The 27,510-nt window shown below is 30.8% G+C and overlaps 1 protein-coding gene across 27 annotated transcripts in view; it reads left to right on the top strand.

Annotated features, from left to right (window-relative positions):
* The window catches only part of Zasp52 (Z band alternatively spliced PDZ-motif protein 52), a 510,804-nt gene that overhangs the window by 462,915 nt on the left and 20,379 nt on the right, over window positions 1-27,510 (top strand). For 16 of the 27 annotated variants that reach the window (XM_075313769.1, XM_075313771.1, XM_075313766.1 and 13 more), the window contains 3 exons: window positions 4,693-5,316; window positions 5,698-6,030; window positions 11,295-11,478. In XM_075313769.1, coding sequence (XP_075169884.1) covers window positions 4,693-5,316; window positions 5,698-6,030; window positions 11,295-11,478 — 1,141 coding nt within the window. Of the gene's footprint in view, window positions 1-227; window positions 570-4,692; window positions 5,317-5,697; window positions 6,031-11,294; window positions 11,479-11,806; window positions 12,042-12,289; window positions 12,470-23,191; window positions 23,710-27,510 lie in introns of those variants that run through there. The other 11 variants (XM_075313780.1, XM_075313782.1, XM_075313785.1 and 8 more) reach the window with 7 other exon arrangements.

Genomic DNA, 27,510 nt, shown 5'->3' on the forward strand with positions numbered 1-27,510 from the left:
CTTTTCCAAACGTAATTGATAACCACACGACCGATTATAGCTCATTTTGGTATTAAGTGTGAACGTCCCTTACACATATCTCAAGGTGTTTTGATTGTATTAGTACGTCTCATATGATAATGTGTGTTATTATTTTTGTTGCATTTGTATGCATGTTGTCAATGTGTATTGACGTGTGAACGATATGTACTTAATACTGTCATTCAATTTTAACGTAAATTTAGTCTGATTTCTTCTTGGTTTCTTTATAGTCAACGTATACGGTTCGGTACGGGTGCGGTATTCGTTTGAAATATAATTTCGAAAAATAAAAACCACACACAACAGAAAGCTCGACGATTTCCTAAAATCCACATAATTAATATATTTAATAATTTTTATTTTTGTTTTGTGTGATATACGGCGTTTATTTTATAAATTTTTTTTGCGCGTATTTTCTTTTCTATAATTAAAAGAGAAATATTTTAGTTGTAATACGAAAAACCGTATAACAAAAAAAAGGAAAAAAGTGTACATTTGGTGTTGTTTGATATTTCAACAAAGAGTGAAAATTTTTTGTATTGCGTAAAGTAAATTTATCATTAACCCATTACCATATCCACAAAATACTGCAATCGATGCAATCAATACAACAACAAAAATGCAAAAAACGAAAAATTACATAACTAAATATAACCAATAATAAAATAGAGAAATATTTAATTCATTTTATAATGAATACATTGCAAAATTATTGGAATACTCTTATGTGAATGATGTGTTTATTATTTGTTTGAATTTCTTTGTCCATTGAATTATTAATCAAAGATAATTGATCATTTCATATCAATTGACTAACAACGACCTTGACCTAATAGTTATGAAACTAATTTAAAAATAAAATCAATGTTGAAAAAGGTTATCGCAAAAAACGTGGTCGAAAAGCGGATGTAAAGTGGTGACAAAATTTATTTTGTTTAATAAGAAAAAACGATATTAATTTCAAAAATAATACGTTTTTGTTAATACACTATTAAATTGTATTGACATTATTATATTTACCTGCTAAAAAATTGGTTCTTGCCACTATTAAGCTAGTTTCCATCAAGAACATTTCGACATTCAAACAATTTTTTTTATAATTTTTTTTTTTTTTTATAAAATTTATTAAATTCGTATGATGAGTTTATTTAATTGAATTATAGTCCACTGTTTTGAATGTATTCTCAGAAATGCGACATATTATTTTTTTTTCACTAAATATGATTTAATTATAGTCCGTTGTTTAAATGAATAATCGTGTATTTGAAGTGATTTTTGTATTGTATTTGAGCCGAATTCGATCCCAGCAAAAAAGTGTGGCCCAAACAAGCAAGGAAAATGTTCTTTTTTATTTCATCGGGAGAAGTTAATTTTACGTGCGCTTGTCATAGGGCGGAAGTCATGCATAAATTCTCCTGATGTAATTCTTTTTAATATTTCGGATATGATTTGAAAAAATTAGAAAAACTTTAATAAACTAATCTGTACATTTATGGCAAATACTTATATTCACATCTTGTGAAATAAATATCGAAAAAATCCAACACGCAAGTGAAAACAGAGAATCTAGGTAATTGAACTGCATGGGTTTTTCTCCATAATTACTATTGGGTGTCGTTTAGGTTAGGTTAGGTGGCAGCCCGATGTATCAGGCTCACTTAGACTATTCAGTCCATTATGATACCACCGTAGTGAACTTCTCTCTTATCACTGAGTGCTGTCCGATTCCATGTTAAGCTCAACGACAAGGTACCTCAATGACGGCGTTCCACATTGAGAAGCTTTGAAACACTCAGAAATGTCACCAGCATTACTGAGGTGTGATAATCCACCGCTGAAAAACTTTTTGGTGGTCGGTTTTTGTGTATGCAAGGCGGACATGCTAACCATTGCACCACGGAGGGTGTCGTTTAGTGGCTGACTTATATTTTTTTAAGATTAGGTCCAGCCCAGCCCAACCCAACGATTTTATTTAGTAGGTTTTAATATTTGACGGCATTATGGCAAGGCATTTTAAGTAGAAACATGAACCTTAAAGGAGCACTTGAACACTTCTAGCACATATGTATTTTATTCCACGTCTTGCCAACCTCGGTTGCCACATTTGGTAGAATTCCACCAAAAATAGCAGATTTTTACTGTTTGGTAGATTGGTAGAATTCTTGATGTTTCGCCAAATATTCTTCTCCAACTACTAATTCACAAATTTTTAGACATAAAGATTTGACAACATTTTTTATAGAAATAAAATTATGACAAAAGTTTCTATAGAAATAAAATTTTGACAAAATTTTCTATAAAATTAAATTTTGACAAAATTTTCTATAGAAATAAAATTTAGACAAAATTTTCTATAGAAATTAAATTTTGACAAAATTTTCTATAGAAATAAAATGTTGACAAAATGTTCTATAGAAATTAAATTTTGACAAAATTTTCAATAGCAACCAAATCTTGACAAAATTTTTTATAGAAAAAAAATTTTGACAAAATTTTTTATATAAACAAAATTTTGACAAAATTTTCTAAAAATAAAATTTTGACAAATTTTTCTAAAGAAATAAAATTATGACACAATTCTCTATAGAAATAAAAATTTGACAAAATTTTCAATAGAAATAAAATCTTGACAAAATTTTCGATACAAATAAAATTTTGACAAAATTTTCTATAGAAATAAAATTTTGACAAAATTTTCAATAGAAATAAAATGTTGACAAAATGTTCTATAGATATGAAATTTTGACAAAATTTTCAATAGAAATAAAATTGTGACACAATTTTCTATAGAAATAAAATTTTGACGTAATTTTCTATAGAAATATAATTTTTACAAAATTTCTTATAGAAATAAAATTTCATTATATTACATGTTAGCCTGATACCGAAACAGGCAATTGACGTCCAAATGCATTGTATCTAATTATACAATTATTATTCGAGCTTTATATCTTTTTATTTTAATCTATATCTGTCCATAAAGCTCGAATAATAATTGTATAATTAGAAATAAAATTTCGACAAAATTTCCAATAAAAACTAAATTTTGAGAAAATTTTCTATAGAAATAAAATTTGTACAAAATTTTCTATGAAAATAAATTGTTTACAAAATTTTCTCTGAAAAGGAAATTTTGACAAAATTTTCTATGGAAATAAAATTTTGACAAAATTTTTTATGGAAATAAAATTTTGACAAAATTTTCTATGGAAATTACATTTTTACAAAATTTTCTATAGAAATTAAATTTTGACGAAATTTTCTATAGAAATAAAATTTAGACAAAATTTTCTATAGAAATTAAATTTTGACAAAATTTTCTATAGAATTAAAATTTTCACAAAATTTTCTATAGAAATAAAATTTTGCGAAAATTTTCTATAGAAATAAAATTTTGAGAAAATTTTCTATAGAAATCAAATTATGACAACATTTTCTATAGAAATAAAATTTTGACAAATTTTTCTATCGAAATAAAATTTTGACAAAATTTTCTATAGAAATAATATTTTGACAAAATTTTCTATAGAAATAAAATGTTGACAAAATTTTCTACAGAAATCACATTTGGACAGAATTTTCAATAGAAATAAAATCTTGACTAAATTTTCTATAGAAATAAAATCTTGAAAAAATTTTCTATTGAAATAAAATTTTGACAAAATTTTCTATAGAAATAAAGTTTTGACAATATTTTCTATAAAAATAAAATTTTGACAAATTTGACAAAAATAACATTTTCACAAAATTTTCTATAAAAATTAAATTTTAACAACATTTTCTATAAAAATTAAATTTTAACAAAATTTTCTATAGAAATAAAATTTCGACAGAATTTTCAATAGAAATAAAATTTTGACACAATTTTCTATAGAAATAAAATTTTGACAAAAAAAAATCAATCAAAATCAATGGCTTTACATGAACTACTACACCACCTAAGACTACATTAATTCAAATATTTTCTTTTTGAAAATATTTAGGGTATATTTTTTTCTGAGAATGCTTTCTTAGGTAGACAAAATATGTATATTTGACATAAAAGACACATGCTGTATTCAACAATGTTATATAAGAAATGTGGCACTAATTTCTTAAAATTGTTTAGGCCTAATTTAAATGCATTTTTTTAATTTAATTAATTTAGTTTTTTTTTATTGTACCACTACCCACCACTTTGAGAATAGAAAAATTAATTTAAACTTTTATGGCTTGACCATAAGTTTGGATATTTTTTGCTTCTATATCCTTAAATTTGTTCCAAATCATAATTTAAACTCCTCTTGTTCCTTGTTTACGCAACAGGGTTTTTTTTTTTGTTTCCTCATTCATCTAAGTACACACACACACATTTAAAACATAATTTCCAGTAATTATTGTATTGCCAACATGTTTATTTTATGAGTTATATTTTTTATGTTATATGCTGTGTATACATATTTTTTTAATTTAAATGTTGTTGTTGTTTCTTTTTCATTTTGTTTTGTGATACCCGAAAACAAAAAAAAACGCAATTTTGAAAAAAAAACAAAAAATGTTTAACACAATAATTTCCGCTTGCTTGGCATTGCTAACTTTGCTAATTAACCAAACTCCAAACAATTGAAATGTGTGCTACACCACCAACAAACACAATATGTGCGTTCCCGTGTGCTTTTCACCATCCCAAAGGCGGCAGATATGAATCTCAACGATTTACCCTTGCCACCACCACCATCACCCACACAATTGCAACAATACGAACAAGATCAAGGCAATGTAACTAATATCAGCAACATTCCACCACCACCGCCCCATACAAGGACATTGAGCAGTTTATCTTCAATGTCATCGGGCTCCAATACAACACATTCCTCTACACATTCCCTATCGCCGACACCATATCAATACCAACATCAGGGACAAGGACCCTGTAATAATGTCATAATGCAAACGCATAATATAACGATGGATCCCTATGCGTCCACATCACCCATGCATTCAAGACAGACATCCTCATCATCGTCCTCATTGAATTATGCTAGTGATAATAATTATATGACATCACCACCACCGCCACCACCACCACCACTACCACTGCCATCTATGTTGCCGCCGGCTGCTGAGGATAATAGAAATGGTGATTTGTATATTGATACAATGAAACAGCAACAGAATGCTATCGGTAGCAACAATAGTTCTAAATTGCTGACAAATCGAAATAATGAGAATGATAAGAATTCCTATAATAAAAGCGGAAACGGAAATGGTATCGGTGTCGGTAATGGTACCACATTTCAGCCCAATACACACAAGGTCTATAATAAATTTTTGAAAGAGTATTCCAATAAATTGTTAACTCAAAATAAGAATGGTGGCAGCAGCAACAACAGCAACAATCCAACACAAGATAACAATAATGGTCCCGATCAAACCACAAGTCCCTACAACAACAATAACAAAACGAACTCATTCATTAATAGCCCCTTCATCAGCAATAATAGTACACCCAAACCATTTGTAACAACACAAAAGACCCAGCATTATCCTCTCAATAGTAACAACAACACGAAGAACATTCTCACCAGCAGCAACAATGTCCTTTCGCAGGATAATAATAACACTGCTAGTTTCCCACCCAGTGTTGCTGTTCTAGCAGCCACACTCAATAATCAATTGAAATTTGATTCATGTCAGGTTGCACCAACTGCAGTAACAGGACCTACTTCCACCATCACCACCACCAAATCACCTTCTTCTAGCAATATTCCAATTGTAGATAAGAGTCTAATTAATAGCAACAACACCTACAATCCCGAAAGCAACACGACCACTACCACCACCACCTTCAATACGGGTACTAACGACATGTCCTCGACCATGGCCTCTTCAGGGCCAAGTGTTCAACCAACATCAGAAACCTCCAGTAATGGTGTGGGCGGTGATAAACCCTTCGAATATGTAACACTAACGGGTAATGTTATTCGTAGTGTTGTGCCTCCGGGTAAGGGCACTAATGTTAATTACAAGGTAAGTATTAGCCAATAGCTTTACGAACATTTATAAGGCCAGCATGCATTACTCCTAATAGGTTTTTGTAATCATTAGAAGCTAAAAAGCTCTAGGATTATGGCCTTTAGCAGTAAATGCTTATTTTATATGTATGTAGTGTATTTAGGCAAATTGCTTGTTTATTTGTTTTCATTTTATTTTTGTTAACACTTGCATGTTTCAAACTTCAAATCCTTGTTATATATTTTGTGGTAGTAAAAGAAATGACAAAAATTAGTCACAAAAAAAATCAAAGATGAAAATATGTAAACGATTATATTTTTGTATCTAATTTCTTATAAACATGTTTTGGAAGTCTTATTATGTTTTTGCAACATTTTGTCTTTAAACAAACATGTTGATAGCTTTTATAAACATATGGGTATTTCCTTAGATTGTGAGTATATATATGAAGTTTTGTGCCCTTATTCTCAACAATTTACTGACAGTTTATTGAAGGAATTTATATGGAAAAATTAGGATTAAAGTTTACTTTCACATTTTTAATATGAGGATAATTTTTTAATGGTACCTAGTGTTTATTGACTTATTCTGTACAAATTTGTTTGAAATGTTGCAAGCAATAGCGGTTGTTTGTCAACATTTTTGAAAATCACTGCTACCATTGTGATAAATTCCAACATTAATTTTTAAATGAAAATTCAGTATATCCAATCGAGTTTTTAGTTTCAGGAGACCCAAAATAAGTTAAATTAAAAATATTTATGTATAATTTCGGGTTTATCATAGGTAGATTTAGCCTTATTCTAAATATTAGTCGAGGAAGCCTCTTACTACTAATGATTGAATTGAGGTTCATCTTCCAATTTTTAAAAATAGTTTACCCCCAAAGATTCGTTTGTAATACATCGAAATATTACTCTCAGACCTCATAACATAAAGAATACACAGGGTGGTTGATATGTAATACAATAAAATAAAGCTCTATATTTTTAATTATTGTTGTAAAGCAAAAATTGGATTTTAAATTCAAATTTTAAAATCAGTTTAGATTTAAATTTTGACAAAAAATTCTATAGAAATACAATTTTGACAAAATGTTCTATAGAAATAAAATTTTAAGAAAAATTTCTATAGAAATAAAATTTTGACAAAACTTTCAATAAAAATAAAATTTTCTGTAGAAATAAAATTTTGACAAAATTTTCTGTAGAAATAAAATTTTGATGATGATAAAATTTTCTGTAGAAATAACATTTTGACAAAATTTTCTATAGAAATAAAATTTTGACAAAATTTTCTATAGAAATCAAATTTTGACAAAATTTTCTATAGAAATCAAATTTTGACAAAATGTTCTATAGAAAAAAAATTTTGACAAAATGTTCTATAGAAATAAAATTTTGACAAAATTTTCTATAGAAATAAAATTTTGACAACATTTTCTATAGAAATAAACTTTTGACAAAATTTTCTATAGAAATAAAATTTTGACAAAATTTTCTATAGAAATAAAATTTTGACAACATTTTCTATAGAAATAAAATGTTGACAAAATTTTCTATAGAAATAAAATTTTGACAAAATTTTCTATAGAAATAAAATTTTGACAAAATTTTCTATAGAAATAAAATTTTGACAAAATTTTCTATAGAAATAAAATGTTGACAAAATTTTCTATAGAAATAAAATTTTGACAAAATTTGCTATAGAAAAAAAATTTTGACAAAATTTTCTATAGAAATAAAAATTTGACAAATTTTCTATAGAAATAAAAGCTAAGATCGTTAAAACATTTAAAGGTGGACACATTTACAATTCTAGGGACATTTATCCACCCAAAAAATTGTCGTTAATAGGAGGGATCATTCATTCAATCGAGGAAAAAAACATTTCTTCCTACTAATTACAAAAATTGTGATACGATTTCCTTCATTTTTTGGCAGATTATTTTTGACACGAGTGGCACCGATTGGCATCCATTGTCTTTGGAATCCCCCATCATAATATTCAACCCACAGGTGACACAGGGTTTCAAAACATCTTAAATCAAAATGGGATTATTGGAACTTGAAGTTAACAAGAATCGAATTCATTTTCGTTTGGAGAAAATGTCGTATAGTCGAAATTCTGATTCTCGATTTTTGTATCCCTTGCAGAATTTCTTGTTATGAAATAAGTTTATCCCAATTGACTAATTAATGAAAGAGTTTTTAACACCAGACAACCATACACCTAAAATATACCCCAAAATGTATTTAAGGCTCATGTTCACTTTTGATTCAAAAGAATTTGAAACTAACTAATGAAAATGAATTCCAACTGATGGAAAAACATAAAGATTAAAGAAAAATAAATAGAATCTCTTAAGAATCGCTTTGAGTCCCACTTTGGACTTTTTCCATAAAGGAGAGGTTATGTTAGGTTAGGTGGCATCCGGATGTATCAGGCTCACTTAGACTATTCAGTCCATTGTGTTACCACAGTGGTGAACTTCTTTCTTATCACTGAGTGCTGCCCGATTCCATGTTAAGCTCTATGACAAGGGACCTCCTTTTTATAGCCGAGTCCGAACGGCGTTCCACATTGCAGTGAAACCACTTAGAGAAGCTTTGAAACATTCTGAAATATCACCAGCATTACTGAGGTGGGATAATCCATCGCTGAAAAACTTTTTGGTGTTCGGTTGGTACATGAATCGAACCCACGACCTTGTGTATGCAAGGCGGACATGTTAACCATTACACCACGATGGCTCCCAAAAAAACGAGAGTTTAGTACCCACCATTGGCAAATCCCAGAATGCATAAAATAGGATCGAATTGAAAACGTGGTCTAATCCAAAAAAAAATTGGGATTCATTTTCATACACTCAAAAAAAGTTTAGTTGGATCTAAAGATTTTGATCTTCCTTTAACGATATTGGTATTGATTTCGAGCCACAGATGCGGGTTCTTTAAAATAAGGAAATTTTTTTGCGACCTATTTGGTTTTAAATTTAGGATATATGAAATTAAAATTAGGATACAGATCTCATTTATCGAATTTTCATTCTATTGTTCCGGTATATTAATAAAGCTATTCACGTACAAACAAATGCCAGTTTAAAAATCCAAATTATGACGGATACTTCGCAGTAAAAAATATTTTTTTAATTCCAAAAAACAAAAAAACTTTAAACCAAAGATGCTAAATCATCAAAATAAGTCTTAGCCTATATTTGAAGCTTTTTTATCTTAAATATAAAGATTCAATATTTCAGTTAATTTAAGGTCGATTTCCTTAAATCAAAAATGTGTTTTCTTTACTTTGAGGAAAATTTGCCTTAGTTTAAAGACATGCAACTTTAACGAAGGGACGCAAACTTTTATAATGGGTGTCCTAAATTTAATGAAAAAAATTTTTGAAGTAAAGATTATAAACTTTCTTTTAATTAAAATTTCATTATTTTTAAGAAATTTATCCTTATAAATTGCGCTTCCTAAAATTGAGGTTGAAGTTTAATAGCACGTAAATATTTTTTTCATTGCATGAAACATTGAGGTTTATTTTCATAATGCAAACGGCATCCAAGAAATAAAATGAAGTTACTCCCAAAAAACATGAAAATTTGGTGTTGTTGTTTTCCATATAATTTTTTGGGGTCCTACTTCATTTAGGTTTTGGGGCTAATTTTCTTATTAATAGCGACGCTGAGCGAAAGTGGCCCTACAATATTTTGGTCCATTCCCGGCGAAGTGCCGTCTTGGTTATGTTTTTTTTTTTTTTTTGTACCAACCTTACTCTCCAAAATGACCCAGGTGCAAAAGTCCAACGGATTGACATCCGAAGATTTTAATGACCATTTTGCAGTATAAATGAAACGAAAAATCTCCTTTTTGAACCATTCTGGGTGAAACGTGCTGAGTCCTGTTGAAAAGTCCATGATCTGCGCTCGAAGTGTTTGTTTAGTCAGAGCTTCAATAATGTCCTTAGCACGTTTAACCGATAATATTTGGGATTTAATTTGAACCAACGATCGATGAATATGAGCAGGTCACATAGCTTTTCATGGGAGAAAACCAGAAATGCTTGTTTACTCAGAGCTTTAATACTGTCTTTAGGACGTTTAACCGATAATATTCGGGATTTAATTTGAACCATCGGTAGATGAATATGAGCAGGGCGCATGGCTTTTCCTGGGAGAAAATCAAATTCAGTAACTGGCCACTTTTGTACAAACAAAGCAACTCCTTGGCTCTTTTCAGTCTAACATTATTTGGGCATCGGTTCATTTTGAAATACGCGTTGCATATGTTCTCGTGATATGTTTAGCTCACGAGCAAATTTTGTACCACTGCGGCGTGGATTTCGATTAAATGTTGCCTCCACTTTTCGGACGCGATGCAACACTGCCATTATCAAGGTAACGAGCAGTAGTACGAGAAACAAAAGATGATAGCACCTTGTGGGTTTCTAACCAAGTATAAAGCAATCAAAATATCACGCTTGAATTCCATCGTGAATAAATTTATTTTCGAATACAATAGATCAAAACGTTCTTGTAAGCTTATAAACAATAAAATGAACTGTCACTGGAATAAATCTTTTAGCTGTCTGATAAAGAGTTTAGAAATGATAACAACCTCTAAAAAATATCAGACACCCTGTACAGACATGCGTTAAATTGGAATGTCATAAAGTATCCGATCGAACCGCAGCTTAAAAATGTTAAAAAGTCGGAAAGTTATTTTTTTAAAAGAAATTTGGAAGTCAAAATTGATTTTGATAACAATAGACTTGAGTAACTTTATGTTGCTTATTGATATATTTTTCGATTTATGGTAGTTGGAAATTGAGAAATCTGAAATGAAATGCCGAATAATATATGAAGTTTAGGTGTGGTTATTCAACCAATTAAAATTCTATAAGAAAAGGGCAATTAAAGAGCTCCAATTATAAGAAGAGCGAAATGCGTGATGATAAGAAGTCCTTGCATATCTGTTTCATTTTTCCTACGCCTCCGAGCACAGCTTACAAGTGATTTCTAAAAAAAGAAGGTTACATGTCATATGAGGTATGCCTTTGCACAAAAATATTTTGGTTTTCTTTGGAATTTTCGAGATTACTTTAAAGATTGATTTAAATGACTACCTTCTTCTTAGCTCTATGGAAATACTCATATGTTCTATTTTTGTATATAAAAACAAATTTAAATAAATTCCCCCCCGAAATTTATTATTTATATTCGTAAAAGCATAAAACTTATTCCTTCTATGATTTTCTTTTACATTTTCTTACAGGTCAATAACCAAGGTTATGCCCGTCCCTATGGTGCTCCACCAGCTGCTGCTCCCAAGTCACCAGTAACTTTCCCACCTCAAACCCAACAATGGAATGCCCCACCACCAACTCAGCCCAAGCCAAGTGCTCCAGCTGGCAATCCTTATGCCACTTTGCCACGTTCTAATGTTGGTCAAGGACAAGGTAAGCTTAATGAAATGCTTGACAGCGATGATTTAGATATAACAACACAAAATCAAGGAGATTGGGTTTGATGAAGATTTAGATAAAATCTACCAAAAAAAAAAGATAAGAAGAAAACAGAATATGTGATAAACTTCAAGGAAGAATATATTCCAACATTTTTGTTTTGGATATATTGTATTGATTTTTTTGTTAAATACATTTTTTTTCTTTAGATTAATTAGATAAAATAATGATAATAATTTTTTTCTCTTGTTATTAGAACCCAATTTTTTTCTAAATAAAGTTTTACCATATTTTCTTAACCCTTTAATAAACCTCAAAAAAGAAATGCCTAACTAAACCACAAAACTAAAACAGGCCTCTAACACAACAAACCAACAAAAAAAATATATAAACGCCCAAGAAATTATTCAAAATTCTGCATTAACCACAACAAAATGAAAGCTGACTAAATTTTATCTTCTCTAACATTATTGACCTGAAAACCTAAACCAAAAACGAAATTGTATTCGAAGAGACCCCCCCTCCAAAACTACAATAAAAACCAAATTTACAGAACACATTTGGCCCACAAAACCGAGCTTTGCTTTAACTAGAATAGATCTCCCCGTTTTGGAAAATTTTGCTGTAATAAAAAAACCCCCCACTTTGTTGCTCTCCCCCATATTTTGGATAGCCTTGAAAATGTTTCGATATAAATCTTTTTTAAAAACAAACAAAATATTCACAATTATTCTTGTATATTTTTATATAAATTGAATTGCTGTATATGAAAAATTACAAAACCAAAATCCTTTACAAATTGTAGTTCGTAGAACTCAATCCATGTACAGCAACAACAGCTATAACAGCAACTACAATATGTCGAAACAACAACAATACAAAACTCCTAGTTTTGTAGATGGACCCAATAGGTACTCAACTATACCCACTTATAATACAACATCCTCCTATAACAGCAACAACAGCTACAATAACAATTACTCAGGTAAAAATTAAAAAAAAAAAACACAGCTGTATAGACGAATATTGCTCATTTATGCAGCAACATTTATCACTGAAACAGCAATGCAAATTTTTGCAAATTCGCAAAGCTCTATGCAACATCACTCATTACAAAGCTGTTACATATTCCGGATTTAGTTTTTCAATAGTATATGAATTGTTTGTTGTTGAAAATAAGGCTTTTATTCATTTTCAATTCAAGCACAATACACAATTGCTTTGTTTTCTAGTTAGTCCACTCGATTTCTCTCATTTATTACACTTAAAATTTGAACACAGTATTCGCAATATACAAACCCATCATTACATTAATAGGGGAAAATAGTAGATTCCATAAGTCATTTATATCATTTCAAAAACTAACACTAGTTAACAAATTTTTTTTTTCATATACACTTGATGAGAGTCAATAAGAAAAGATGTATTTTGATATGCTGAATTCGAAAAAAAATTTTAAAAAAATTTAATGGAACAGTTTTTGATCAATGTAAACTAGTGTAATCTATGACAGAAGTTTTAATAGTTCTTTTACAAAATTGTAGATTACATATTTGTTGATTGAAATGATTTTTTTTTTATTTTAACTTGTAGAAAATTAAAAACAAAATATATTCCATAATTTCTCTAATTTAATATTTGTAAATTTAAACGCCATTCCACCTTTTTGGAAACATTTTTGATTCTGGAAAAATTCCCCCTTTCCTGTTATAACTTCCGTTCAGTGAAAGCGTATAGTCAAACACAATAATCGATGCTCTAGACAGGAAACGGAAACTGATGTTGTATACATGTATGAACATGTAAGCATGTAATGTAATATTATAGTATGCACATTATTCATAAACTATTCATCATGAATAATAAAAAAAAAAAAATAAAAACAAAATCGAGTAATAAATAATACGAAAGGGATGTGAAATATTATGTGTCATAGGTTTGGAGACTGGGTCCTACAAATTTTATTAGGATACAACTATCGATTCCAAAGGGGAAAATTTTCAAATGGAGATACATGGAGACATTACATAGAATAAATATTTGTTGGTTTTAATCATTAAACTAAATGAGAAATAATAGTTCTAAAATATTTTTATACCCTCCACCATACGATGGGGGTATATAAACTTTGTCATTCCATTTGTCGAAATATTGCTCTAAGACCCCATAAAGTATATATATTCTGGGTCGTGGTGAAATTCTGAGTCGATCTGATCATGTCCGTCCGTCCGTCTGTTGAAATCGCGCTAACTTCCGAACGAAACAAGCTATCGACTTGAAACTTGGCACAAGTAGTTGTTATTGATGTAGGTCGGATAGTATTGCAAATGGGCCATATCGGTCGGATCCCCAGATTTTGCTTGCGGAGCCTCTAAGAGAAGCAAATTTCATCCGATCCGGCTGAAATTTTGTACATGCTGTTAGTATATGGTCTCTAATGACCATGCAAAACTTGGTCCACATCGGTGCATAATTATATATAAACGCCATATTAACCGATCCCCAGATTTGACCCCCGGAGCCCCTTGGAAGAGCAAAATTCATGCGATTCGGTTGAAATTTGGTACGTGATGTTAGTATATGGCATCCAACAACCATGCAGGAACTTGTTCATATCACTCCATAATTATATATAGCCCCCATATAAACCGATTCCTAGATTTGACCTCCGGTGTCTCTTGAAGAAGCAAAATTCATCCGATCTGGTTGAAATTTGGTACGTGGTGGTAGTATATGATATTTAACAACCATGCCAAAAGTGGTCCATATTAGGCCATAAACATATATATCCCCCATATAAACCGATCCCGAGATTTGGTTTTGGAGCCTCAAAGAAAAGCAAATTTCTTCCGATCTTGTTGAAATTTGGTACATTGTGCTAGTATATGGCCGTTAACAACTATGACTAACTAGGTCCATATCGGTCTATAGTTATATAGCCCTCAGATAAATCGATCCCCAATCATACAAAAATTGGTCCATATCAAGTTCATAATTGTATATAGCCCCCATATAAGCGACCCCCATATTTCAATTCTGGCTCCCTAAGTACCGTGAAAAAGTCCGTATCGATTCGTAATTATTGGTAGACTTACCTGCACATACCTTTTTTGTCTAATATATACCACGTATGGACTAACTCACAACTTAGAAAACGATTTAAGATACCACTACCCAAGTAATTCGATTGTGGATGACAGTCTTTTGTAGAAGTTTCTACGCAATTCATGGTAGAGGGTACATAAGTTTCGGCCTGGCCGAACTTACGGCCATATATACTTGTTTTCAATTTAGATCTTCACTAACTCAACAACCCATTACATCTCCAGTTCTTTCAAAAACACTTCTCGACATATAATATTCAGGAGATCCACTCGGTTTATCTAATATAGAAATTATTGTTTGCATACTTTTGGGCGATATGCGTTTGCACTGAAAACATAGAAAAGGGAAAATTTCTTACAAATACAATATTTGACTCGTATAGTCGACTATTCGTTAAAACACCGACCATTTCCTTAATCTTAATAAGATTTAAAATCAACATGTACAAAAAAAATTTCAGTATCTAAATGTAAAGTGGCACAGTATAACAAAAATTGACACAAAAATGTAAAATATATGGCATTCAGTGCCACAACAAATGAGTGGCATAAAAGTATCACCGCTGAAAAAGTAGAAATTGGTTACTAAGGTAACTGGATCCAATTAATTTTTAATTCATATTGTTTCAATCGAGGAAATAATAAAAAAATTAATGATCCAATAAAAAATTTAAGTAATTATTTTTTTTTCTGATTGAATAATTAATCATAAATGGTTCCATAATTTGAATAGTTTTCAAATTCAATAACGATTCTAAATGAAAAAAAATATATATTGTAATTGGTAAAATTTCAAGGGCCGATGTTGATTTTGAATAAAACACAAACTATTTAGGAAATTATTGTAATTTTATTTTATTATGATATATTGGTATCACTCAATTATGTATGGAACAAAATATCGGCCAAATGGGCGCCGCGACCTCGGTGGCACACCTTCATTTGATGGTTCAAATTTTCGATGACGCTGAGGTATAATTAACGGTTCGGCCGTTAATGTGCCGAATTATCTCATCCTTTAGCTCTGGAATTGTTGCTGGCTTATCGACGTACACCTTTTCTTTCAAATAACCCCAAAGAAAAAAGTCCAATAGTGTCAAATCACATGATCTTGGCGGCCAATTGACATTGCCATTAGGTGAGATAACACGGCCATTGAATGTGTTGCGCAAAAGAGCCATTGTTTCGTTGGCTGTGTGGCAAGTGGCACCGTCCTACTGAAACCACATATCGTCCACATCCATATCTTCCAATGCGGGCCATAAAAAGTTCGTTATCATCTCACGATAGCGAACACCATTCACAGTAACTGCCTGATCGGCCTCATTTTGGAAAAATACGGCCCGATGATGCCGCCAACCCATAAACCGCACCAAACAGTCACTCTTTGTGGGTGCATTGGTTTTTCGACAATCACTCTTGGATTCTCATTCGCCCAAATGCGGCAATTCTGTTTATTGACGAATCCACTGAGGTGAAAATGTGCCTCATCACTGAAGATGATTTTCTTCGAAAATTGATCATCCACTGTTGCCATTTCTTGGAACCATTCTGCCCATTCACGACGTTTGGAATGGTCAAGAGGCTTTAGTTCTTGAGCCAACTGCACCTTGTAAGCGTGTAAATGCAAGTCTTTATGCATAATGTTCATCAACGATGAGCGTGAGAGGTGCAATTGTTGGGCACAACGACGAGTTGAGGTGGACGGCTCTTCAGCCACACTATCGCGAACAGCAGCAATATTTTCTGCAGTACGAGTATGCACTGGTGTTCTCACATCTTCTACAGACCCGGGTTGCTCGAATTTTTCCACGATTTTTGCTTTTGTACGCACATTTAGACGATCAAATTGACCAAAAAAATCACGAAGTGTACGATATGCATTTTGATTTGAACGCCCATTTTCATAATAAGACTGGATAACTTTAACACGTTGTTGGATTGTGTATCTCTCCATGGTTCAAATTGAGTAAGTCTGAAATAGAGAAATGTCAAATAAAATTCGGAAAAAACTTGGCGTTTAGGTGTGCTTCACATTCAACTTCGGCCCTTACCATTGAGGATTTAAAGACTTAGCTAACGTATATATAATATGACTCACTTATATATAAGACTTCCCTTTCGGGCTTTGCATGCCAGTTGTGAATCAAAAAGTTCGTTGCCGAATTTGACCATTTCAAGCCGGGACGTGTGAACCTGTAAGCCATCATGGTGAAAGAGCACTTTTATAAAGTAGGACTGAGTTCGCTTCAATCCAATGTCGATTCTGCCCCACTGTAAAGCTTGGAAATCTATTTCCATGTGGTAAATGTGGATCATATCCTGTGAATCCCCCAAAACGATTGTCATTACATTCAAGATAAATAGTCTTCGTCTTCATCTGGGTGCAATTTAATGTGGTTCTCCATTTCATCCAGTGCCACGAAATGATGGAGAACCTGTCTCGAATAATCATTATCAGTGTTAAACACTGCTCTGAAATGGTGTGGTCTAAGTTTTATATCGGTTAAGGTGCACAGAAAAAAATTTCACGAAAATTTTTCCAATTAAAATTTTAATTGAGTTTTGAAAAATATTCAATTAAAAATTTAATTGATTCAACAAATTTTTTAATTGAAACAAAAATCAATCACAAAAATTAATAGTATCAATTATTTTTTTAATTGTATCAATTAATTTTTTAATTGATACTATCATTTCTGTGATTGAAGACATTTCAATTAAAAAATTAATTGGATCAATTAATTTCGTGATTGAACCAGATTTTTTTTGTGTGTGGGTATTAAATTCGAGTTTAGCCGCTAAAATATTCATTTTATCACGATTACTTTTCTTTTATAATCCACTTTAAGGAATACAAACTTTGTGAAAATTTGATTTGGCCTTCTCCCCATCAAGTTATAATAAAATTTGCAACAAATATGTATAATTTAATGCCGTTTTCTTACTGATTTAGTTTTCACTTGCGCTATTTTAGCGGCTAAACTCGAACTTAATACTCACCTTTAGTTGGATTTCAATTATAAAATTGAAGAGTGAAGAGTAAGTTAAATGTGATGCAGATTTTTTTTATGATGATAACTCATCACAAAGTCATAAATTCATCTCACCACAAAGTGAAGAGTCGACTTATCGGTAGATGTAAAATCAAAAATCAACTTTCCTAAAATTTTAAAAAGTTGAAGAGAGTATTTTTCCATTTTTGGAAAAAGTAGACCTGTTGGTTCCATCACAGGGGCCCATTTCTGTCTTCGCCATGATATTTCGCCGATTTGAACAGTTTTTGCAGCACAAGTTTTTCATACCCAAAATATGCTATAAGATAAAATCAATGAGATGTTCTTAGCTATCCCGTAGACTTTCAATAGGCGGTCTGTCAATGAAAGATCATGGATTTTTGTCACTTTGCTCTCTTTGCTTAAGTTTTCTCAAAATGTTTTGTATGTTGGTGAACAAATTTTAAAAAATATATTTTGTCAACCTGTAAGCTCAGTATTAATACTGTAGAATATCAGTATTAAAATTCAAAAAATATATTTTGCCTACCTGTAAGCTTATATGTAGGATATTAGTATTAATACTGTAGAATATCAGTATTAATACTGGTTTATTTATTACACAAAATATTTGTCACCCACACCCGAATTATGAAAATTAAATGTAGAATAATTTTATTCAAAGCATTCTTGCATATACACCTTCAACCAAAGCGCAAATATAAAAAATTCCTTACATAACTATTTTCCTCATTCAAAGAACTACTGAAAATATGCACACAATTTTACAATTGTATTCAAGTGCGCTCTTCATACATATACTGATACAAAATAAAAATGGAAATGGAAATTCTTGCGAATACCAAGATATGTGTGTAAATGGTAACATTGGGCGCCAGTTTCCCAAGGTTAAATTGTGTAAAAGCAACATAATAAAAAAGACAACAGAAACAAATAAAAACAAAGAAAAAAATACATTTGTCTGACGATTGTCATGGATTTCTTGCATTGTTTTTTTTTTCAATCCAAGCAAATTAAGAAAAATTCATTTTTCTCTTTACTCGTTCTCCTTGCGTATGGATGATGATTAAGCCAACAAATATGAGACTATCATCTTGTTATTGTTGGAGGCAATGCCATACAAATAACATGATGAACAATAACAACAACAGCACCAACAACATTCACTAGATTCTCGTGAATGCCAATAATGAAAGCAACGACAACTGAAACAACATTTCGTGCATATATTTATGGTAATAAAAACTCATTACCATAAACAAATTATACGCACTGAAATATCCAGGCAACAAAACGTCATGAATTTGTGTATAGATGTGTGTGTGTGTATGTGTTGTATGCAGGGATGGAAAATGCAGTACTATAGTACTTTTTTCAATACTTTTCCACCCCGGTCAGTACCGTAGTACCCCCGCGAATGATTTAGTACCTTTTGTGTAGACATTTTTGAGTCGATATCAGATTTATGGTACAATATCTTTGACAAAATATTTTAATATTTTGAGAAAGTCTTTATCAACCTTATTTGCTAATAGTCTTTTACAAATATGGCAAAACAGATATGTTCATGTGGGAAGAAAATCTCGATTTTGTAAAAGACATAATCAAAAACAGGATTTTATTGATCTTCAAGAATGTTTTAGTCGAAAAAAAGAATGCGATTCTATATTATCGATTTTTTATTTCGGTAGAAAATGTTGTCAAAATTTTATTTCAATTGAAAATTTTGTAAAAAATTTATTTCTATAGGAAATTTTTGCAAAATTCTATTTCTATAGAAAAAATTTTGCAACATTTTTTTTTCTACAGATTTTTTTTTTGCAAAATTTTATTTCTATGAAAATGTTTGCAAAATTTTATTTATATAGAAAATTTTGTCAAAATTTTATTTTCTTTAAAATTTAGTCTCTTGACAATAATTTTCCAGTGAAATTTTTGTTGAAATTTAGTAAAAAGTCCCTTTCCGCTCAAAAAATACCTTTTTTGTACTTTCTTAAAAATTGTATTTTCCATCCCTGGTTGTATGTATAGATGAAGGTATTCTCACCCCCACCTACCCCATCACAAAATAGTAGTAGGCTATGGTGGATATGCTACAATGATATTAAATGCGTTTGCTCTCTTTCTCTCTCGCTCGCTCACATACCCTCTGTAGGCTCCCATTTTGGGAGAAATAAAATGAAATCGATATGTATACAATTGTATGACTTAATTTTCATACTACTGGTATACACATGTGAGGACATGTGTATATTTTCATATATATGGACTCGTTATACACGTCTCTCTGTATTATACATTTGCAATATATGTATGCCTATGTTAATTCGATCACAGTATATTTGATGATTGTATTCGTATATATGTATGTATGTATGCATGTATCCTGAGCAAGAGCAAAATCCTTCCGCAATTGTCATCTTATTAACAATTTTAATCAGTCTGCGAACAAAGTAAGGACCATTAACGTAATTGTCTGTTGATGACTACTGGCTTCTTGCTAGCAAGGAAAGAAAAAAAACAAAATCAATGAATGACTGAAGTGAACTGTAGGCTGAGAGATTTAATCAAATAAATTCCTTAGTTAAGGATGTCTACGGGAACTTTAATATATAAGAGAAAAAGTACTTGGGATTTTTATAGAATTTCTTTTTATTTTTATTAGTGTAACAACTTTAATATTCGGCAAAAGACAAACTAAACTAAGATTGGAAAATATACATGAAAACGATTATATTTTCTCTTGTATGAAAATGATTCAGGACATTAATTGCATTACATATCGTCTTTCTATATTAATTCATTAAAAAAAAAAGTGACCCAAAAAAACTGGTTTTCGGATCGAAAACTGAATATAGGTCTCACCTTTAAACATTTTTATTAAACCATTTTAATATTGCTGAAAAATCGATCTCAGTCAAAAATTCGACTGAAAGATTTTTATGGCTTTGAAAGCGAGTAATCGATTTTTTTAACTTCGCATAGCAGATTAAATTAATGTTTAGAATTACAAAGATTTAATTTAATTATCCAAATTTAAATACAAGAAAAGTCTATGTTTTCGATTTTAATAATCACCAAATAGTCCACTTATATTTTTTATCGGTTAATCTAACGTCGACTTTTTGGAAAGTACACCCAGAAAAAAGGGGCTCTAATGCCAACTGAACTTTATTTTAGTTCATGAAGATTAGTTGATTTTAGTTAAATTTTGCACAATATGAGTGAATGTTCCTTATTTGAATAATTTTTTGCTAACTTTAATGACGTGAACTAAAAATAAGAAAAAAAGTTGTATACAAATATAGTGCACAATTTTACTAAAAAATAAAATAGTTCATATTTTCCTAAAATTGCAGAAGTTTGCTTAAATTGAGTTCATAAGTCTCTCAAATGAGTTAATTTTACTAAAATTGTACCTGTCTCGAACTTCGTACAGCGCTAAAGACATTTTAACAATTTTTAAATCCAATTTTTTCTTCCAACATATGAAATTTTCTTAAACAACAGAAAAAAATTAATTATTTTTAAAAAATTTTCTTCAATTTGACAAAAAGTATTAACTTATTTGTAACATGTTGCAATTAGAAAACTTTTTTAGTTAAAATTTTCTAAAAAAAAACCTACATTTTCTTCCATGGTGAGGTCACTTTTTTTTTGGGTGTACTTAAGAATAGTAAAATTAAATAATTTGTTGTTGTTTTTAAAATGTTGTATTCACACTGGACATTTTTTTTAAAGGTCAGTTGACTATTTCAATCAATTAAAGTTAATTTATCTTTGCCGTTTTACATGGCCCCATTTTTTACGATGTTTCTCTACAATTATCTGGCAACACTGTTCCAATTTTTTGAAACTCATAGATTCGTTATTTGTATTTTTTTTTAATTTTTTTTATAAAAAATCTATATTTGACATTGGTGTTATTTCTAATTTAATGTTGAATTAAAAACTGTTTTTTTCAAATTAGAATGCACCGCAACTCGGGTTTTAAAAATGAATTGGAATATTTCAATCAATTAAAATTAATTGTAAAAAGTTTTCCGTCACTCTTGAAATTTAGTAAATTTTTATTAGAAAATTTCTTTATAAAATATTCAAGCGATAACGATTTAAAATAAAATACAAAACGTATTTATCCAGAACATAAACAAAAAAAATTTCAACACTGATATTATCACGAAATTATTAATCCAATTCATTTTTATTTGAAATTGCGTTAATATTTCCTCGAATATTGATATAATCAAGGACAACAATTTAAAAATAAAATAATTGATTCAATTAAATTTTTAATTGATTCAATGAATAGATTTTTGTTCTCATTAGAACTTTGTTTCAATTAATTCATTTTTAATAGTTTCTTTTTATACCCACCACCATAGAATGGTGACGGGGGTATAATAAGTTTGTCATTCCGTTTGTAACACATCGAAATATCGACTATATAAAGTATATATATTCTTGATCAGGGAGAAATTCTAAGACGATATGACCATGTCCGTCTATCCGCCTGGCTGTCTGTCTGTTATAATCACGCTACTGCCTTCAATAATGAAGCAATCATGCTGAAAATTCGCACAAACTCGTATTTTGTCTGCAGGCTGGTCAAGTTCGAAGATGGGCTAGGTTTTGATATAGCCCCATATAAACCGACCTCCCGATTTGGGGTCTTGGGCTTATAGAAAGCGATTCAACGATTGTCACTAAAATTTGTGTCAAAAGAAAACTTTGCTTGTCTAAAATATCGTTTCTCAGAAAAGAAAACTCTTTTTTTAGTGTGTAGCAGGCGCACTGATCATGAAAATTGCTTGAAACTGAAAGAAACATTTTCAGATTTTACTCCTCGTAATCATTTAAATAATGACGGAAAATCTACGATATGTTTATAATTTTTCTAAAACTCAAAAAAGGGTTCTTATAAATCCAGAATCTGATCTAGTCTTCATAGGTAGAATCTTTAAATTTATCTTGGGAAAGCGTACTGGTTGAACTGATTTGCTTAGGAGAATATCTTTCATTTATATTTGAATCATGTTGGTGGGTATTTAAGATTCGGCCCGACCGAACTTACTGCTGTATATACTTGTTTTTTTGATTGAAAAATATTTTTACCATGAAATTTTACATTTGCACTGATTAGTAATAAATATTTGCTGGTGAGATTATTTATGATACTTTGTTACCATTAATTTGAGCAAATCAATCACAATAATTAGCAATTATGAATGAAGAAAACTTCATTTATGTATTTCAGTTTTTATTATAAATATAAAAAGTCAATCACAATAATTATTTACTAACGAAATAAATCTTATCAAAATTTGTGCTAACAATACTGTTGACATGAACAGTGAGGTGATTTTCGGGATAGTATACCAACTACAAGATGCAATACTAAAAGAAAACAGACCTAATATCAAGTCTTTTTGCATACTCCTTAAGCTTGTTTATTGCTTATAATAACGCTCCTTATACCCATGCCCCATTCTCCCACCCCCCAACAAATTCTTAATTGTTTAGTCATTAAAACATTGTGAAGAATATCGTAATAACCATAATCCTATTTTGGTACCCCGTTTTCAGGTTATTATCAATACTAAAGAGAATTTGTTAACCATCACCATCAAATCCAATACAAGAACCACCAATACTACTACAAACCACCAAATGCAACCTTTCATCCAAATACATCCAATCCAAATTATATGTCAAACAAAATGACAAAACCCAGTCCATCTAATAATGTCCTTTTTCAAAGAGCATAGTGATATAGCAAAGAGTCACTAATGCATGTGAAAACAAAGCTTGAAAAAAAGGACATTATTTCCTTAAGTGTACGTCAACATCAAATGGATCGAAAGAGAATGAGAGAGAGAGAGAGTAGAAGAAGTCAACTAAAACCAAATAACATATACATATGTAACAAATATACCTTTACATTTATATGCATCATGGAAAATTTAACTAAAACAAATATGTGTGGTTATATTGATATATCACAATTGTAATGTGATATATATACAAATATTTAATTACAAAAAAAAACGTTTTCAATAAATTCATAAAAAGGCGATATTTTATCGACCAGAAATTTCACAAAACTTGATGAATATTTTTTTGGCTGTTATTTCTTCACACAACTAGTTTGTATACCAAAGTTTTGTTGTTTTTTTTTTATTTTTAATTTTCGTTAATTTATTTCCTATTTAATTTGTTTTGGTAATGTTTCAAAATTCATATAGATATGAAATGAACTAAAGAAAACTAAAAAAAAAGTTTAACCGAATTATTCTCTACAGTAACTTCACTAAAGCACACTTTGGCCTATTACTTAAGTGCCTGCTGAAGTTAAGTTCTACTGTTTTCTTGTTTTTTCTTTTACTAAAATTACACTTAACACTAATGATACTTTTACGATTGTTTTATTTTCTTATAACTACACATAATATTGTTTTTGTTCATATTTTTCCCCCTTGTATGTGTACGTATATGTATGTATGTTTATAAGTATATTGTTGTTGTGTTTTGTTGTTTTTATCTGATTTTTTTTCTCTGGATTCTTTGCATGTGTCCTTAAGTTTCCGAAATAGTTATTTAATTGGATTATATAAAGATGGGTATAACGGTGGGAAGTGGGGAATTTGTTGTGAGGACGTTTTTATGAGACCCAATTCAATTTATCGAAATTAGGGAGACTTTGGGAGTCTTTAATATATGTAGAATAACAAGGGTGGTTTACAAAAAATTAAAAAATATTTTGAGAAAAAGTTATGCTTTTTTAACATAACTCCTTATAACTCGTAAGCCTTGGATAAATAATTTTCCATTCAGCTATGGCTCCATGTAACATAATAACATCTCAAAGAAAAAATGCCTCAAATACAAAATGAAAGAAAACCCAAAGAGTGCAACCCTATAACATCCTAAAATTTATCAACAAAAATGTGACAAAACTCCCTAAATCTTGTGAAAGCAAATTTTTATTTTATTACCACACTGTTAGAAAAATATGTTTTTCATATGTTCCGATATAAACAAAATGTGTTTCGGGCACAATTTTTAAACACAATATATTTAAGTGCAAACATGTAATGTTCCTAAACTAACACAAAATGTTTGGGACACATATGTTAATATGTTAGAATATATTATGTTTGGGGCATGAATGTTTCATAAAAATAATATGCGTGAATGTAAACATATATAAATTTACAAATATATATGTTGTGATACTTTATACAGAGAGCGACAGAGAGAGAGAGAGTTAGTATAGAGAAAGAAATAGAGATGGAAACCGGGAGGGTTGAATAAAAAGATATCAACATAACACAGCGAGAGAATGAAATAAGAGCAATTTCTGTGAAACCGCTTGTATGTTGTTTCGGAAAACTGTTTTATAATATGGCCAAAAATTTGGTATGCTTAAGTCTAAATATTATTTAATTTGAATAGTAGATTGAGTATTCGGAATAAAGAGAATAGACATTCGGAACCAAGAAAATAGACATTTGAAAAAAAACAGCATATTTGTATTACAGAAAAAGATGCGAAGAACTCAAAAATTTCGTGGAAGTTAAAAATATGTGAGGGAATGAACACAATCTTCTTTGGGGAATTCTTCCAAGCATATACTATTTTTGGACTCAAAATGCTTCCAAACATATAATATGCTCACATAAAACAAACATATTAATGTTTCGGCGGTATCCAATAATATATGTGCTTCCTGCAAAATATGTTTGGAACATATGTTAGAGAAGCGATTTTTTTGAGGGTGCAGTTTTTCTAGTATCTGATCATCTGTTAATATATAGAAATGTGAGATGAAAAGCAAGTTAAAAGTTCGTTGTTTAAAATGGTTTTTGTATCCAGAATCAGTTTTCAGGCTAACTCGAACTATATCTTGAAGGTGTATCTTTTTTATTTGGATCAACCCCATTTCAAAGTCATATGCCGTCTTTATCTCAAATTTAATTTTCTGCCGATATTTATCGATAGGTCTTGTATCGATATTTATCGAGTTTTATTAAATGGTTATTTGTGGGTTTTATTACACAAAATGAAATAAAACCCCAAAACATGAAATAAATCCCAAAAAATATTGGATGGCTTGGATACTTGTTTCATTTTTTTCTTTTGGCGTTATTTCCATTAAGTATTTGTGCCCAGCGAAATTGAGCAGACCAGAATCAAGAAAATCCGGTGGATAGAACAAATTAGATCAATTTTCCCGCGGGAAGGAGGGGAATATGGACCTTAGGTTAGGGTTAGGTTAAAGTGGCAGCCCGATTTGGACCCTTTGTCAGATGGCGTCGTCCTGAACTTAAATTCCACTTAGGTTAGGGTTAGGTTAAAGTGGCAGCCCGATTTGGACCCTTTGTCAGATGGCGATGTCCTGAACCTAAATTCATGATATCTGACATTCTATCGCCCTGTTCTCGTTTTATCCGTCTCCACTTAATCGATGTGAATCACATCTTGTAAATTCCAAATAGTTTCAAATACTTTATTGTAAAGCCGTCGGTCTTCTCCTAATGTTACGAATCTCTCCTGTCATCCAGGGTTGTTTTGGAACATATTTCCTCTTACTGGCATTAGAACTTCAATATCCACTATCCGTGGGCACTTAGAGTTATTTTACTCTGGCAACAGTTCATTGCCCAATTCGTCCAATTTGGGCGTGGAGAAGGATGTGGACTCTTTGCCTGGTGGGCTTGTTTTGATATTCTCTTCAAGGAATTGTTGATATAGAACGGCCTTGTTGTCCTTTTACCCGTCTCCACTTAATCGATGTGAATATTTAGACATATGGAAAATGTCGAAAGACCTTCGCAAATCTCCCAATGATACGAATCTCTAGAGCTTTTTGTGGTAGATTTCCCCTCAATATCCACTATCATTGGACAGTCATATATTCGTATAAAAGTCTTGTCTGGATCAGAAACGTATATCTTACCTTTTACTAATCTATCCTTGAGAGGTAGGTTGTCGTTTCGCTCCGGTGGAGTTTGATCTGTATAAGAGTAGGATAGTTTCTTGGGATCTATGGATCTCCTATCCTGTATATTTGCTTACCTTTTACATAACCTTGGTGCTATTCGCGATTGACTCCGCCTGATATAGACCCAACACAAGGGTTTCAAGTTTTTTTCTCTTTTCGGTGAAATATCTCTCATTCGCCTACTTCCAGTCCTCTATCATGTCGAAATAAGACCTGCAGAACAGGGTCTATATCGAACTTGCAGGGCTTCTCTTTTCTTTTCACGTTTTTGTACATCTCCAAAAGTTCTTCCTCATCAGTTTCAGTGTGACTCCTCTGCTGTTAAAGATGATTGCACCAAATAGTTTTTGTAGGAACTTGACACAGGTTTCTTAGATACTTTGCCATGGAAATTCCTATGGCTTAAGCTGGAACCAGGGAATTGTCATCATCCATCTTTCTTCGCTATGAATATGGTTTAACCCTATTCCTTCGCGTTTTATTCAGTCGTTGGGCTCATTTTTTCGTATCCGGCTTGATATAAGTGAAATTTAATTTAATATGTTGTGGAAAATCCGTTGTAAAGGGTATGTGATTATCAACACTGCTTAATTAAGCGACATTCTTTTGTAGATATTCCATATTTTATAGTTTTATGTTATGCAGGCTGTCTACTAGATTTTATTTAAACTGTTATACTAATGGAAACATAAATACCCAAGTAATCTTCGTCATAATTAACTAGTATAAGAGTTACTTGTTAATTGTATAACAGTTAGGATTTAAGTTCCGAATATAATAACTCAAAAAAGGCCTGACATGGTCAGCAATGGATTATGAAAGTTTGAAATAGAAATTACTTATAATATTTGAATTAGTGATTTGTGGGAAATTATAACAATCATAAAGGGCGAGATGTACT

This window comes from Haematobia irritans, chromosome 5, assembly GCF_050003625.1.
Source record: "Haematobia irritans isolate KBUSLIRL chromosome 5, ASM5000362v1, whole genome shotgun sequence".
NCBI classification, from domain to species: domain Eukaryota; kingdom Metazoa; phylum Arthropoda; class Insecta; order Diptera; family Muscidae; genus Haematobia; species Haematobia irritans.